General features: G+C 37.7%; 2 protein-coding genes across 6 annotated transcripts in view; one reads left to right on the top strand and one right to left on the bottom strand.

Annotated features, from left to right (window-relative positions):
- Positions 1–14,054, top strand: part of DYNC2LI1 (dynein cytoplasmic 2 light intermediate chain 1) — a 60,474-nt gene that overhangs the window by 35,452 nt on the left and 10,968 nt on the right. For 3 of the 5 annotated variants that reach the window (XM_057741344.1, XM_057741345.1, XM_057741340.1), the window contains one exon: positions 768–1,064. In XM_057741344.1, coding sequence (XP_057597327.1) covers positions 768–830 — 63 coding nt within the window. In that variant the 3' untranslated portion in view covers positions 831–1,064. Of the gene's footprint in view, positions 1–767; positions 1,065–1,422; positions 8,504–14,054 lie in introns of those variants that run through there. The other 2 variants (XM_057741342.1, XM_057741341.1) reach the window with 2 other exon arrangements.
- The window catches only part of ABCG5 (ATP binding cassette subfamily G member 5), a 29,658-nt gene continuing 26,719 nt past the window's right edge, over positions 11,116–14,054 (bottom strand). Inside the window, exons 12-13 of the mRNA XM_057741339.1 lie at positions 12,105–12,217; positions 11,116–11,314 (exon numbers count right to left, since the gene is read on the bottom strand). Of these exons, the coding sequence (XP_057597322.1) occupies positions 11,121–11,314; positions 12,105–12,217 (307 nt within the window). The 3' untranslated portion in view covers positions 11,116–11,120. The remainder of the gene's footprint in view (positions 11,315–12,104; positions 12,218–14,054) is intronic.

Raw genomic sequence — 14,054 nt, 5'->3', positions numbered from 1 at the left:
CCACTAAATTTTATCTTTGTTTTATGAATTGTAAAAGTAACATATACTCATTGTGAAAAAAAATTAAGACATAGAAGTATATAACATAGAAAATGGAAGTGTCCTGCCCTCTCTCCACCTACTTGCCTTTTTCACGTGGCACATATGACCACTACAGTTTTTGCTGGCTGCCTACGAAGTCGAGTGTGAATGGGCACTGATGTATTTAATCAGTCCTTACTGGGAGATATCTAAGCCAAGCCATTTCTAATTGTGTGCCAATATACACAGTGCAGTGAATATCCTTCTGTTGCTATCCTTCTGCTCTTCTCTATTATTCTATATAAATTTCTAAAGGTACAATCACAGGGTCAAAGGATATGTACATTTTAAATGTTGATACTTTGCTAACTGCAACCACAATTTGACAAGAGTTGAACAGCAAATGTTTAAAAATAACATCACTTTTATATACTTAAAGTATGACAAATGCTTAATTTCATTAGTTGAAAGATAGTTTGTACTATATAGTGTATAATTATGTCTGAAATTTTAATAATTCATCTCCAAGTGTAGCACATCTCCAAGTGCTACACAGAAACTCTGAAGACTACATTTCTAGAAAATAAATCCTAAGTATAATTACGTATAAAACAGTTGTCAAGAAATTTTGAGAATAATAATGTTATAAAGGATACACTGTTATACCCAAAAAATGCTAAAGAAGTTTTAAGATGCCTAGTTTAAATGTTAAAGTTTTTTACAAGTAATACATATTTTTGTTTTAGGAACTGGAACAGTACAAAAGAAGTTCCTCCAAGTCTTGGAAACAAATTGAGCTTGATTCCTGAACCTAATTCAACTATAGTGTATTTATTCTTTTCCAAATACAAGTAAGATTATTTTATTAATTAATATTATAGTAATAAGTGAGGGAAGTTTAGATGTGTAATTTGTTAAGGGAAAAGTGGAATTTCTTGTATTAGTGCAACTCCCTGGATACTTTTCAGTCTCTTAAAGGGGAAGAAAATGTATAATCATATGCAGTATTTAAAAAAAAAATAAAAAGAATCTTGTCGGACCTACCTCTAACATGTTTAAGTAGTGGGTACTCCATTCAGTATCTATAAGTTTCTTCTTATGCTTCCAGGAATATGAAAGCAAGAGCACTTAGTAACAGTTGTGAGTATAAGGTTAAGCATTTATATTAGACACATTCCTTCTCGAAGGAGTTCTCAGCTGTGTCTGGTAGGAAAGTGGAATTGGGATCACTTTCACAGGTATCATTTTACTCTAATGGTGAGGGGCAAGAAGCCTCTGAAGTACTTATTTAAAATGCACATTTCTGAGGAGCAATCAACATGGCAAAGTAGTAGGATGTGAGGCTCACCTTCTCCCACAAATACATCAAAAATACATCTACATGTGGAATGATTCTCACAGAATATCTACTAAACACTGGCAGAAGACCTCAGACTGCTGAAAGGGCAAGAAAATCTCCAGGTAACCAGGTAGGAAAAAAGAAAAAAAGAAAATGAGAAAGGAATCGAGATGGGACCTGTGCCGCTGGGAGGTGACTATGAAAGAGGAAAGGTTCCTGCACCCTGGAAAGCCCCCTCACCGGTGGGGAGATCTGCCAGGACAGAAGGGGAGCTTCAGAGACCCAGAGGAGAACTCAGCAGCCAGTTTGTGGCAGCCAGAGTAGAGGGAAAACTGCACAGATGGTCAGTGCCACTGCCCTGCACTCACCAGCCTGAGACGCAGGTCCGATGGTGCAGGTGGGGGCTGGGTGCTGGAACTTGGGCTTCAGAGATCAGACCCACGGAGAGGACTGGGGTTGGCTGTGCAGAAACAGCCTGGGGGTCTGGAATCTAGTGTGACTGCAACTGAGGTATACAGGGAGGAAGCCTGGGCTGCCTTAGAGGCCAGGCGCCATTGTTTGGGGGTGCACAAGGGAAGGGACAGGACCAATCATTGTAGCCTTTTTCCTTGTGTGCACACTCACAGAGGGCAGGACACTATGTGCACTGGCTCCAGGAGTGGTCGCAAGCTACCGCTGCCTCCTTCACAGACTCTAGGAGCAGTCTTGAGCCACCTCCACTCCCATCATGTGCTCTGGGGGGCACGCCTGAACTGCCACTGAGAACCCAGGACCAGGCACCAGCCGCTGCATCTGCACACCCCCTATCCTATCAAGGGGGTAACCACCAGCACACACTGAGGAAAGAGGCAATAGGCATCCAAATTAAAAACAGACCTTGCACCAAATATACTAAACCTATACAAGCTACACAGGGACACCCCCACATGTAAATAGCCCTCCAAGACCATAGTAGATAATTGTTTCTCCTAAACTCACAAAGTAAGAGAAATGTAAGTAAAATGAAGAAGCAGAGGAACCATTCCAGTTAAAAGACCAAAAGAATTCCCCTGAAAGAATAATGAAACAGACCTCTTCAGTCTAATAGACACCAATTTCAAAAAGGATATAACGAAAATACTGAAGGAATTAAGATAGGCTATCAACAGAAATGCAGAGTACTGTAAAAAGGAACTAGAAACTATTAAAAGGAACCAAGAAAAATTAGAAAACTCATTTGCAGAGATGAGAGCTGAGCTAAAGGCAATGAACAGCAGAATGAATAATGCAGAAGAATGAATAAGTGACCTGGAAGACAGAATAATGGAAATCACCCAATCAGGACAGCAGACAGAAAGCCAAATAAAAATTAAAAAAAAAATGAAAGCAATATGAGAGACCTATAGGATAATATAAAGCATGTCAATCCATGCATAATAGGGATTCCAGAAGAGGAAGAAAGAGAAAAGGGGATAGAAAATGTATTTGAAGAAATTATGGCTGAAAACATCCCAAACCTAAAGAAGGAAACAGATATCCAGGTACAAGAAGCACAGAGGGTCCCAAACAAGATAAACCCAAACAGACCTACACGAAGACATATTATAAAAAAATGGCAAAAGGTAAAGATAAGGAGAGGATTCTAAAGCAAGAGAAAAGTAAAGAGTTAACTACAAGGGAACCCCCATAAGGCTATCAGCTGATTTCTCTACAGAAACATTGAATATATCTTGCCACTCCCTTCTGGCCTGCAAAGTCCTGAGAGGGGAAAACCTGCACCCTAGGATGCTCTACCCAGCAAGGTTATCATTTAGAATAGAAGGAGAGAGAATTTCTCAGACCAGCAAAAACTAAAACAATACAGCAATACTAAACCTAACCTAAAGGAAATATTGAAAGGTCTTCTCTAAATAGAAAAGAAGTAAGAATCTATAGGAAAGAGAAAATCACAATTGCAAAATAAATTAAATAAGCCAGTACACAGATTAGAAAAAATCAAAAAATTTCTGCAAAAGTGGTGATAACCACAATGAACAGCAACAGGATGACCATGAAGATGCAGAAGAGGACATCAGGTCATAGAGGGTGGGGGTACAGTAAGAAAATGTAGGGCTTCTTTTCCACCTGGAATGTGTTTGAGCCTATATGTCTACCAGTCTAAGGCAAGTAGATATAGGAAGGGGTTAACATACTTGAAAAACAGGGCAATCACACATCATACAACAGATTCACAAAAACCAAAAAGAAGAGAACATAAGTATAATACAAAAGACAGTCATCAAACTACAAAAGGAAAAACAAAAAGGAACAGAGAAGAAATATAAAATCAATTGAGAAAACAAGGTTTAAAATGGCAATAAATACATATCTATCAATAATTACCTTAAATGTCAATGGAGTAAATGCTCCAATCAAAAGATAGAGTGGCAGGTTGGATTAAAAAACATGAGGCTAGGGCTTCCTAGGTGGCGCAGTGGTCGAGAATCCTCCTGCCAATGCAGGGGACACAGGTTCGATCCCTGCTCCAGGAAGATCCCACATGCTGCGGAGCAGCTAAGCCTGTGTGCCACAACTATTGAGCCTGTGCTTTAGAGCCCGTGAGCCACAACTACTGAGCCCATGTGCTGCAACTACTGAAGCCCACGCACCTAGAGCCTGTGCTCTTGCAACAAGAGAAGCCACGGCAATGAGGAGCCTGCGCACCACAACGAAGAGTAGCCCCCACTCACTGCAACTAAAGAAAGCCCACGCACAGCAAAAAGGAGACCCAACACAGCCAATAAAATAAATAATAAATTTTTTAAAAAAATAAAAAACAAAACAAAACATGAGCCTACAATATGCTGCCTACAAGAGACCCACGTTAGGGCAAAGGACACACATAGGTTGAAAGTGAGGGGATGGCAAAGATATTTCATGTAAACGGAAATGACAAAGTGGGGGGTCACAATATTCACATCAGACAAAACAGACTTTAAAACAAAGGTCATAAAGAAAGATAAAGAAGGATGCTGTATAATGATAAAAGGATCACTACAAGAGGATTTTACACTCATCAACATATATGCACCTAATATAGGAGCACCCAAATACATAATACAAATACTAATAGACATAAAGGGAGAAATAGGCAGGAATACAATAATAGTATGAAACTTTAACACCCCACTCACATCAATGGACAGATCTTCTAGACAGAGAATACAGCAACAGAGATCCTAAATGATACAATAGAACAGACAGACTTAAAATTGATATTTTCAGGACACTGCATCTAAAAAAACCTGAATACACATTCTTTTCAAGTGCATGGAACATTCTCTAGGAATGACCACATATTAAGGCATAAGACAAGCCTCAACAAATTTAAGAGTACAGAAATTGTCTCAAGCATCTTTTCTGACCACAACAGCATAAACCTAGAAATTATCCACAGGAAAAGAAATGAGAAAAAACGATTACACGGAGATTAAACAACATGCTACTAAAAAAACCAATGGGTCATCAATGAACTCAAAGAGGAAATTAAAAAAAAAAACTTGAGACAAATGACAATGAAAACACAGCCATACAAAGTCTAGGGGATGCAGCAAAAGCAGTTTTTGGAGGAAAGTTCAGAGCAATACAGGCCTTCCTGAAAAAAAGAAAAATCTCAAATAAATAACCTAACTTACCACTGAAAAGAATCTGAAAAAGAACAAACAAAACCTAAAGTCAGCAGAAGGAAGGAAATCATAAAGATCAGAGATGAAATAAAAGATTTAAAAAAAAAAAACCAGTAGGAAAAAAATCAATAAAACCAAGAGCTGGTTCTTTGAAAGGATAAACAAGATTGACAAACTTCTGGCCAGGCTCACCAAGAAGAAAAGAGAGAAAACCCAAATAAACAAAAGATCAACAAGACATAACAACTGATACCTCAGAAATACAAAAAACCATAAGGGAATACTATGAACAATTATATGCCAACAAATTCAACAACCTAGAAGAAATGGACAAGTTTCTAGAAACACACAGCCCACCAAAACTGAACCAAGAAGAAATAATATCAACAGACTGATCACTAGAAGTGAAATAGAATCTGTAATTTAAAAACTCCCTACAAATGAGTCCAGGATCAAATGGCTTCACAGGTGAATTCTACCAAATATACAAAGAAGAACTTGTACTGATCCTCCTCAAACTCTTCCAAAAAACTGAAAAGGAGCACTCCCAAATACATTCTATGAAGCCACCATCATCCTGATACAAAAACCAGCCAAAGATACCACCAAAAAAGAAAATTACAGGGCTTCCCTGGTGGCGCGGTGGTTAAGAATCTGCCTGCCAGTGCAGGGGACACACGTTTGATCCCTGGGCCAGGAAGATCCCATATGCCATGGAGCAACTAAGCCCATGTGCCACAACTACTGAGCCCACATGCTGCAACTATTGAAGCCCATACGCCTAGAGCCCATGCTCCACAAGAGAAACCACCACAATGAGAAGCCCGCACACCACCAAAATGAAGAGTAGCCCCCACTCACCGCAGCTAGAGAAAGCCCATGTGCAGCAATGAAGACCCAAGACAGCCAAAATAAATAAATTTTTAAAAAAAGAAAAGAAAAAGGAAAATTACAGACCAATATCTTTGATGAATATAGATGCAAAAAATATCAACAAAATATTAGCAAACCAAATCCTACAACATATGAAAAAAGATCATACACCACAACCAAGTGGGATTCATCCCAAGTTCACAAGGATGGTTCAACATACACAAATCAATGTGATATACCACATAAACAAAAGACAAAAACTACATGATCATCTCAACAGATGCAGAAAAAGCATTTGACAAAATTCAACATCCATTCATGATAAAAAAAAAAAAACTCTTACCAAAGTGAGTATAGAGGGAACTTACCTCAACATAATAAAAACTATTTATGACAAACCCACAGTCAATATAATACTCAATGGTGAAAAGCTGAAAGCCTTCCCACTAAAATCTGGAACAAGACAAGGATGTCCACTCTCACCTCTTCTATTCAACATAGTATAGGAAGTCCTAGACCCAGCAATCAGACAAGAAAAAGAAATAAAAGGTATCCAAATTGGCAGCAAAAAGGTAAAACTGTCATTTTATGCAGATGATGTGATACTCTATGTATAAAACCCTAAAGACTCCACACAAAAACTACTAGAACAGATAAATTCAGCAAGGTAGCAGGATACAAGATTAACATACAGAAATCGGTTGCATTTCTTTACACCAACAATGAAATACCTATCAGAAAGGGAACATAAAAAGAAAAAGAAAAAAACCTTTTAAAGTTGCACCCTGCCCCAAAATAAAATGCTTAGGAATAAACTTGATCAAGGAGGTAAAAGACTTATATGCTGAGAACTATAAAACATTAATAAAAATTGAAGATGATTCAAAGAAATGGAAAGATATCCCCTACTCTTGGATTGAAAGAATAGTGTTAAAATGGCCATACTACCCAAAGCAATCTATAGATTTAATGTGATCCCTATCAAATTACCCATGACATTTTTCACAGAACTAGACCAAATAATCCTAAAATTCATATGGAACCATAAAAGACCAAGAATTGCCAAAGCAATCCTGAAGAAAAAGAACAAAGCAGGAGGCATAACCCTCCCACACTCCAGACAATACTACAAAGCTACAGTAACTGAAACAGCATGGTATTGGCACAGAAACAGACATATGGATCAATGGAACAGAATATAGAGCCCAGAAATAAACCCACACCCTTATGGTCAATTAATCTTCAACAAAGGAGGCAAGAATATACAATGGGATAAAGTCTCTTCAGCAAGTGGTGTTGGGAAAGTTGGACAGCTGCATGTAAATCAATGAAGTTAGAACACACCCTCTCACCATACACGAAAATAAAGTCAAAATGGCTTAAAGACTTAAACATAAGATATGACACCATAAAACTTGTAGAAGAGATCACAGGCAAAACATTCTCTGATATAAATCATACCAATGTCTTCTTAGGTCAGTCTCCCACAGCAGTAAAACAAAAATAAACAAATGGGACCTAATCAAACTTACAAGCTTTTGCACAGCAAAGGAAACCATAAACAAAATGAAGGGACAACCTATGGAATAGGAGAAAAATCTGCAAACAATGCAACCAACCCGGGCTTAATTTCCAAAATATACAAACAGCTCATACAACTCAACAACAACAACAAAAAACAACCCAACTGAAAAGTGGGCAGAAGACCTAAATAAACATTTCTCCAAAGAAGACATAAACAGGTGGCCAACAGGCAATGAAAAGATGCTCAACATTGCTAATTATTAGAGAAATACAAATCAAAGCTACAATAAGGTATCACCTCACACCAGTCAGAATGACCATCATTAAAAAGTCTACAAATTATGAATGCTAGAGAGAGTGTAGAGAAGAGGGAACTGTCCTACACTGTTGGTGGGAATGTAAGTTGGTGCAGCCACTGTGGAAAACAGTATGGAGGTTCCACAGAAAACTAAAAATAAAATTATCATATGATCCAGCAATCCCACTCCTGGGCATATATCCAGACAAAACTATAATTCAAAAAGATACATGCACCCATATGTTCATAGGAGCACTATTCACAATAGCCAAGACATGGCAACAACCTAAATGTCCATCAACAGATGAAAGGATAAAGAAGATGCGGTGCATACATACAATGGACTACTACTCAGCCATAGAAAAGAACGAAATAATGCCATTTGCAGAGATTATCATATTAAGTGAAGTTAAGTCAGAAAGAGAAAGACAGATACCATATGATATCACCTATATGTGGAATCTAAAATATGACACAAATGAACTTATCTATGAAACAGAAACAGAATCAGGGACATAGAGAATAGACTGGTGGTTGCCAAGGGGGCAGAGAGTAGGGGAGGGGTGGATTGGGAGTTTGGGATTAGCAGATGCAAACTATTATATATGGGATGGATAAACAGCAAGGTCCTACTGTATAGCACAGGGAACTATATTCAGTAACCTGTGATAAACCATAATGCAAAAGAATATGAAAAAGAATGTATATATTTGTATAACTGAGTCACTTTGCTGTACAGCAGTAATTAACACAACATTGTAATTCAACTATACTTCAATAAAAAATAAATTAAAAATAAAATAATAAAATATGACACAAATGAACCTATCTATGAAACATAAAAAGAATCATGAAAAAAAAAAAAAAAAAGAATCATGGACACCACCAGTGGTTGCCAAGGAGGAGAGGAGCAGGGAAAGGATGGATTGGGAGTTTGGGACTAGCAGATGCAAACTATTATATATAGAATGGATAAACAAGGTCCTACTGTATAGCACAGAGAACTATATTCAGTATCCTATGATAAACCATAATGGAAAAGAATATTAAAAAGAATATATATATGTGTATATATATATATATATATATATAAAACTGAATCACTTTGTTGTACAGCAGAAATTAACACAACATTGTAAACCAACTATACTTCAATTTTTTTTTTTTTAAAACAGGAAAATAAAATGCGTTCCTGAGTCCCCACACCCAGAGATCCTGAATCAGTGGGTCTGGAATGGGGCTCAGTAATCTGTATTTTTTATCATCACCTCTGGTGATTTTGACATACTCATTTTGAGTATAATTTTTTGAAGAACAGGCAAATTTAAGGAGATAGTCTATCAATAAGCAGGCCAAAACTGCATGAGTTAGTAACAACCAAGATCATTTCCAAGGTGGGATAGCCTTTAAGAAGCCTTTTAACTCCTGGAGATTTGTGTATCTGCTAGCTAACTTCAGTTGGAGTAAGCATAATTGCTGTCATTAAACAGGAAAGTAATTTATTCTGTGTTCTTCCATTTCCACTGTAAAATACATTGACTCTAATATGCCATGCACCAAGAAACAAATAAGCACACTTATTAACCTCAAGAACCCCAAGATTGATGAGTGGTATCTGAGTGGATAGCAAACTACCCGGTTATTGCAATGAAATACGACTTCCTAAACTAGTTACAGTGCATGTGGTGCCAACACTCTGGAGAACAGAATTTTCACCATGTGTCCAAGGAACTGCAGTCTTAGGAGCAGACAGGCACCCTGCTCAAGTGCTGTGGAGAAACAGCTCCCTTTAAATCAACAGTGAACGTTATGATCTCAGAAATATCAGTGCCTTGGTGGGAATAGGAATTTTTATTATGTAATTTGGTTTTCTTACACATCACTGTCCATTTTTGGCTTGAGACAAACTGTCACATATTGAAAGTCATTGTGTTTTTCTAAGACGGTATTACTAACATTTAATAGCTTGAAGCCATGTGCTGTGTCAATTTTCCAAATGTTTCTGAGCTAGAATGAAATTCATCTGCATATGAATAGTAGAAAATGTTTCCACTTACACTGTACACCCATATCTTTAGTAAGTTGAAATCAGTGATTTCAAAAGAGGTTCCTGTGGGACTCTCTTTGAACTACTTTAATAGATTATCATCTCCAGAATTGTCTATAACTGATGTGACATATATAATCTGTAAGGCATTATGTAACTGTTATACCATAATCATCAGTGTCAAAGACCTTTTATAAAAATTGACAATACTATTCTGGTAATTTACCAATATCTCCAGATCCTTAAATACTGTTCTAAGAAATAGAATTTTACCATGGTTTCCTTAATGAAATGATCTTTTCCACTATAATGTGAGATCTTTCAAATACTATAATTTATCATTCTTTACAAGTTAGGTCACAGCAACTGAACAAGTTCATGTACTAAGATAATCTCAAAGTTACCATGGTAACATGACAGTTTCATTTCAAACTTGTACGTGAATTACTGGAAGATCAGAAACATCAGTCATGTAGTCCAGAACCCACTTTTAATAATCTATATACATCATCTCATCCCTAAAACTGTGTATTTATCAGCATTCTTTTTACAATTGAAGAACATGAATTCCTAGTGTAACTCTGTTCTTACTGTAAATATTGTCAATTGAGCATCTTTTCTATGTGGATTTAAATAACAGCTGCTCTCCAACCTTAAAAATGTCATTTCTCAGTGCATACACTTTATCTAGTGATATTTACTTTTAATTTTGTAAGTAAACTAAGTGGAAAGTGAAAAACAGCAAACTAATCTTTTTGTTTAGTGTGCTGTTCTCAGTTCAGCCCATTCCTGCTGTTTTCCATTTTAACCCTCAATAAAATCAGTGGATGCTCTGGGTCAGGGGTCTTCCTCCAACATCTGTCCAGTATCCTCTCCATGTGATCAGGTAGCTTATGTGGACGTGTGCACATAAATAAGGTTTTAAAATGAAAATGAAAGCATTCTTACCCAATTCTGCATGATGCTTTGCTTCAATCAAACCACAACTCTTTTTCTGTTACTTACAATCATTCAAATGTTTTCTTTTTTTTACCAAATCCTTTATCAAATGTAAGCATAATCTTTAACCGACCTATTTTTCTGTGTCTAGAACAAAGAAAACAAACAGGCACACCAGGCTCCCATAACTTCATGAATTATTATTATTTACATCTTTGGGCCAGCTCAGTCACAATTTCCAAATACCACATGTCCCTCCGGGCCTTCAAGGAATAGCATTCAAGGCCTGCATGGATCCAAGGGGCACAGATGCAGTCTTAATGGTTAAAAGTCTTTTGATGTTCTATTAAGAATCATGTGGCATTCTTATTTCAGAATTCAAAGCAATCATGTACAACTAGGAGCTTAAGTTCCATTTTGCGGCAATGTTCTTCACTATCTGCTAATGAGATAATCCCTTATTTTAAAAACAATGATTCCTAGGATGACAAGAACTGGGATAAATGAATACAAAACCAGAAAGTTGGCTGTGAATCTGGATGTTGCACCTGGGCAAGTTTTCTCAATGAACTGAATTCCTTGACTCAGGGCACACATTGGATTCGTTGACGTGGAACCATTTGAGTTGCCTGCCAGGGAAAAGGTTGACAATGTCAAATATGGTACTTGCAAGGTAATCTAATCAACACGTATTTATCAAATGCCCACCAAACGCTTAGCATTCTGCTAAGTACCCTTCTTCGTGAAGATAAAGGATACTTTAGAGAGCCAGGAATTCATTATTAGATGAAGCAACAGTCAGTGCTGGGGGCCTTGAAGATGGAAATGGGTTTGTTTCCATTTGGGGTATATATTCATTACCACAGTACTGATAAAATTTATGATCACTTAGCACTGACTATCCCAAGGTTACTAATGTTATCACCTAAAGATATTTAAAACAACTACTAAATTCTGCCCTGTTCTTTAGGTGTCTTCACAGAGTGGCCTGGGACTTCCAAGGGCAGGAGGGCCTTGCTGTGCTCCCACCGCCCTCTTTGTGGGATTAGGGAACAGATTTTTGCCAAAAATGGCTTCACTCAGCTGCATACTCTGTACGTTTTGGGGGAAGAAGCAGCCACTGCAGCCTGCTTCAGCCTGCCAGTAGGTATAGGAACTGATTCCATATTCTAGAGTTTACCTCAGTGTACGTTGTCTGTCATTTTCTAAAAACATCAGAATGCCCTTAAGCTACTGACCTTTGACAAGTGACTAGCTTGACTACTGATTATTTTAAAAATCAGAGAAAAATTTAGACTCTTCAATAAAAAGTTTTAAATCTATTTTGCAATATAGCTTTTACTTAAAAGATATATTTCCCTCAAGGAACTGTTTTTTCAAACTAATATGTAAAAATAAACTCCAAAATACATTACTTACCACAAGTGAAATTCTGTCCATAGAACTCATTGACTACAAGAATCTCAGAGCAATATTTTTGGAATGTAAAATAACTGAAGATTTTAAAAGGAATGGGCATTTCTTCTGTGTTTCTTAAGAAAAAGCAAAAAGAAAGAAAGATGAACTTCAATAGGTTCTGCTAACAATCTTACCAAATGAAAAGAAAGGCAACCCTTATGTTTCCCAACAGGAATATACATAGTTTTTCATCTCTCATTATAAAAATTATGCTTCCTATAAAGACTTCAAACAACACTGAGAAGAAATACCACTGCCCAGAAATAACTACTGTTAACATTTTGGTGATATATGTAATATGTGTATTTATAACATTTTACATAAATGGAATTAAACAACTCATCCTCTTTCCTAACCTGCTTTTTCAACAAACATGTCTTAGACATCCTTTCAAGTCAGTAAGCATAGCACTCCATCATTTTTAATCACAGTTTGGTGGTCCATTATAGTAGGAACCTTAATTTAACACACCCGTGATGATGGACTGGTGTCTAATTTTATTGGTAAGCACCACTGATATAAAAGAAAACACATAACACATCACATTAGAGGAGGGTGTTAGTGATTAAACAGATTTGAGGGAGTTAGTGTATGAAGTGAGAACTAAACTATAATACAGGGGGAAAAGGATGGTGAAAACAAGCAGACATTCGTTGTGAAAGCTGTTTCAGGAGAAACTTCATGCTGTATTAAATTCTTTCTATTTGCAAGGCACTAGTTCTGGGTGCTTAAGGAATCTCAAAAGAAGTATCCTACCCCTAAAGACTCATAATGTAGTTGGGAGACATAGACTATATATCCTTAAGACTATAACACACAGTGGTAAACAATTTGTGCTTACAAAGTATAGAAAACCAGTACCACGTGTCCACAACATTCTTGTACTTAGTATTTATGGTCTCACCTAGTGATCCCCAAACTCCATGACTTTCAGTTATTGCCAATTTTCTGAGGCACAAAATTGACTTAGCCACACTGAGAGGCTGCTAACCAGAAAGGACAGATAGGAGTCTGGAGAGGAAGAGGAAGGACACTCTAGGAGGCAGAATGGTATGAGCACAGGCATGTGGGGCTGGATGGATTAGCAAGGCTCGAGCAGAGGACCTGAAGTGGGAGCAGTAGGAGATGAGTTTGGAATGGTAGCCACGAACTAGCTTTTCAGGGCCTTGCAGGCAGCTGACATCGAAGGACCGTGATAAAGATCACATTGCAGTCAATATTTTAAGAAAATTAATATGGCAGCAGGAAGTAGGATGGACCAGAATAAGGGTAGAGTAGGAACAGCAAAAAAAGAGAGCAGGCAGGGGCTTCCTAGGTGGCGCAGTGGTTAAGAATCTGCCTGCCAATGCAGGGGACACAGGTTCAATCCCTGTTCCAGGAAGATCCCACATGCCGCGGAGAAACTAAGCCCTTGAGCCACGACTATTGAGCCTGTGTGCCGCAACTACTGAAGCCCACACACCTAGAGCCTATGCTCCACAACAAGAGAAGCCACGGCAATAAGGAGCCCACACACCACAACAAAGAGTAGCCCCCACTTGCCGCTACTTGAGAAAGCATGTGTGCAGCAATGAAGACCCAACACAGCCAATAAATAAATAAAATAAATTTATTAAAAAAAAAATTCAAAAAAAAAAAAAGAGCAGGCTACAGCAGAAGTTCAAGGATGAGATAACAAAGGCCTGGAATAGGATGATGGCCACGAGAAGATGGCTGCCCAGCTGGCTACAGTGTAAGATAGGAACCATGTGCCTTCATCTTGTACCGCACCACACAAGGCAAACACAAAAGCTCCACATGCATTTGTGATTTGACATCAGAGAAGAAAACGTCATTTGGTGACTGATCCAGTGTGTAAGCAGTCCAAGAAGAGAGAGTAGCCATTCATTTATTCACTCAATCCAAATTTTT

The sequence above is a fragment of the Hippopotamus amphibius genome, chromosome 7 (assembly GCF_030028045.1).
Source record: "Hippopotamus amphibius kiboko isolate mHipAmp2 chromosome 7, mHipAmp2.hap2, whole genome shotgun sequence".
NCBI lineage: Eukaryota > Metazoa > Chordata > Mammalia > Artiodactyla > Hippopotamidae > Hippopotamus > Hippopotamus amphibius.
The sequence above is the reverse complement of the archived record's forward strand: the minus strand, read 5'-3'. Positions and strand labels throughout refer to the sequence as shown.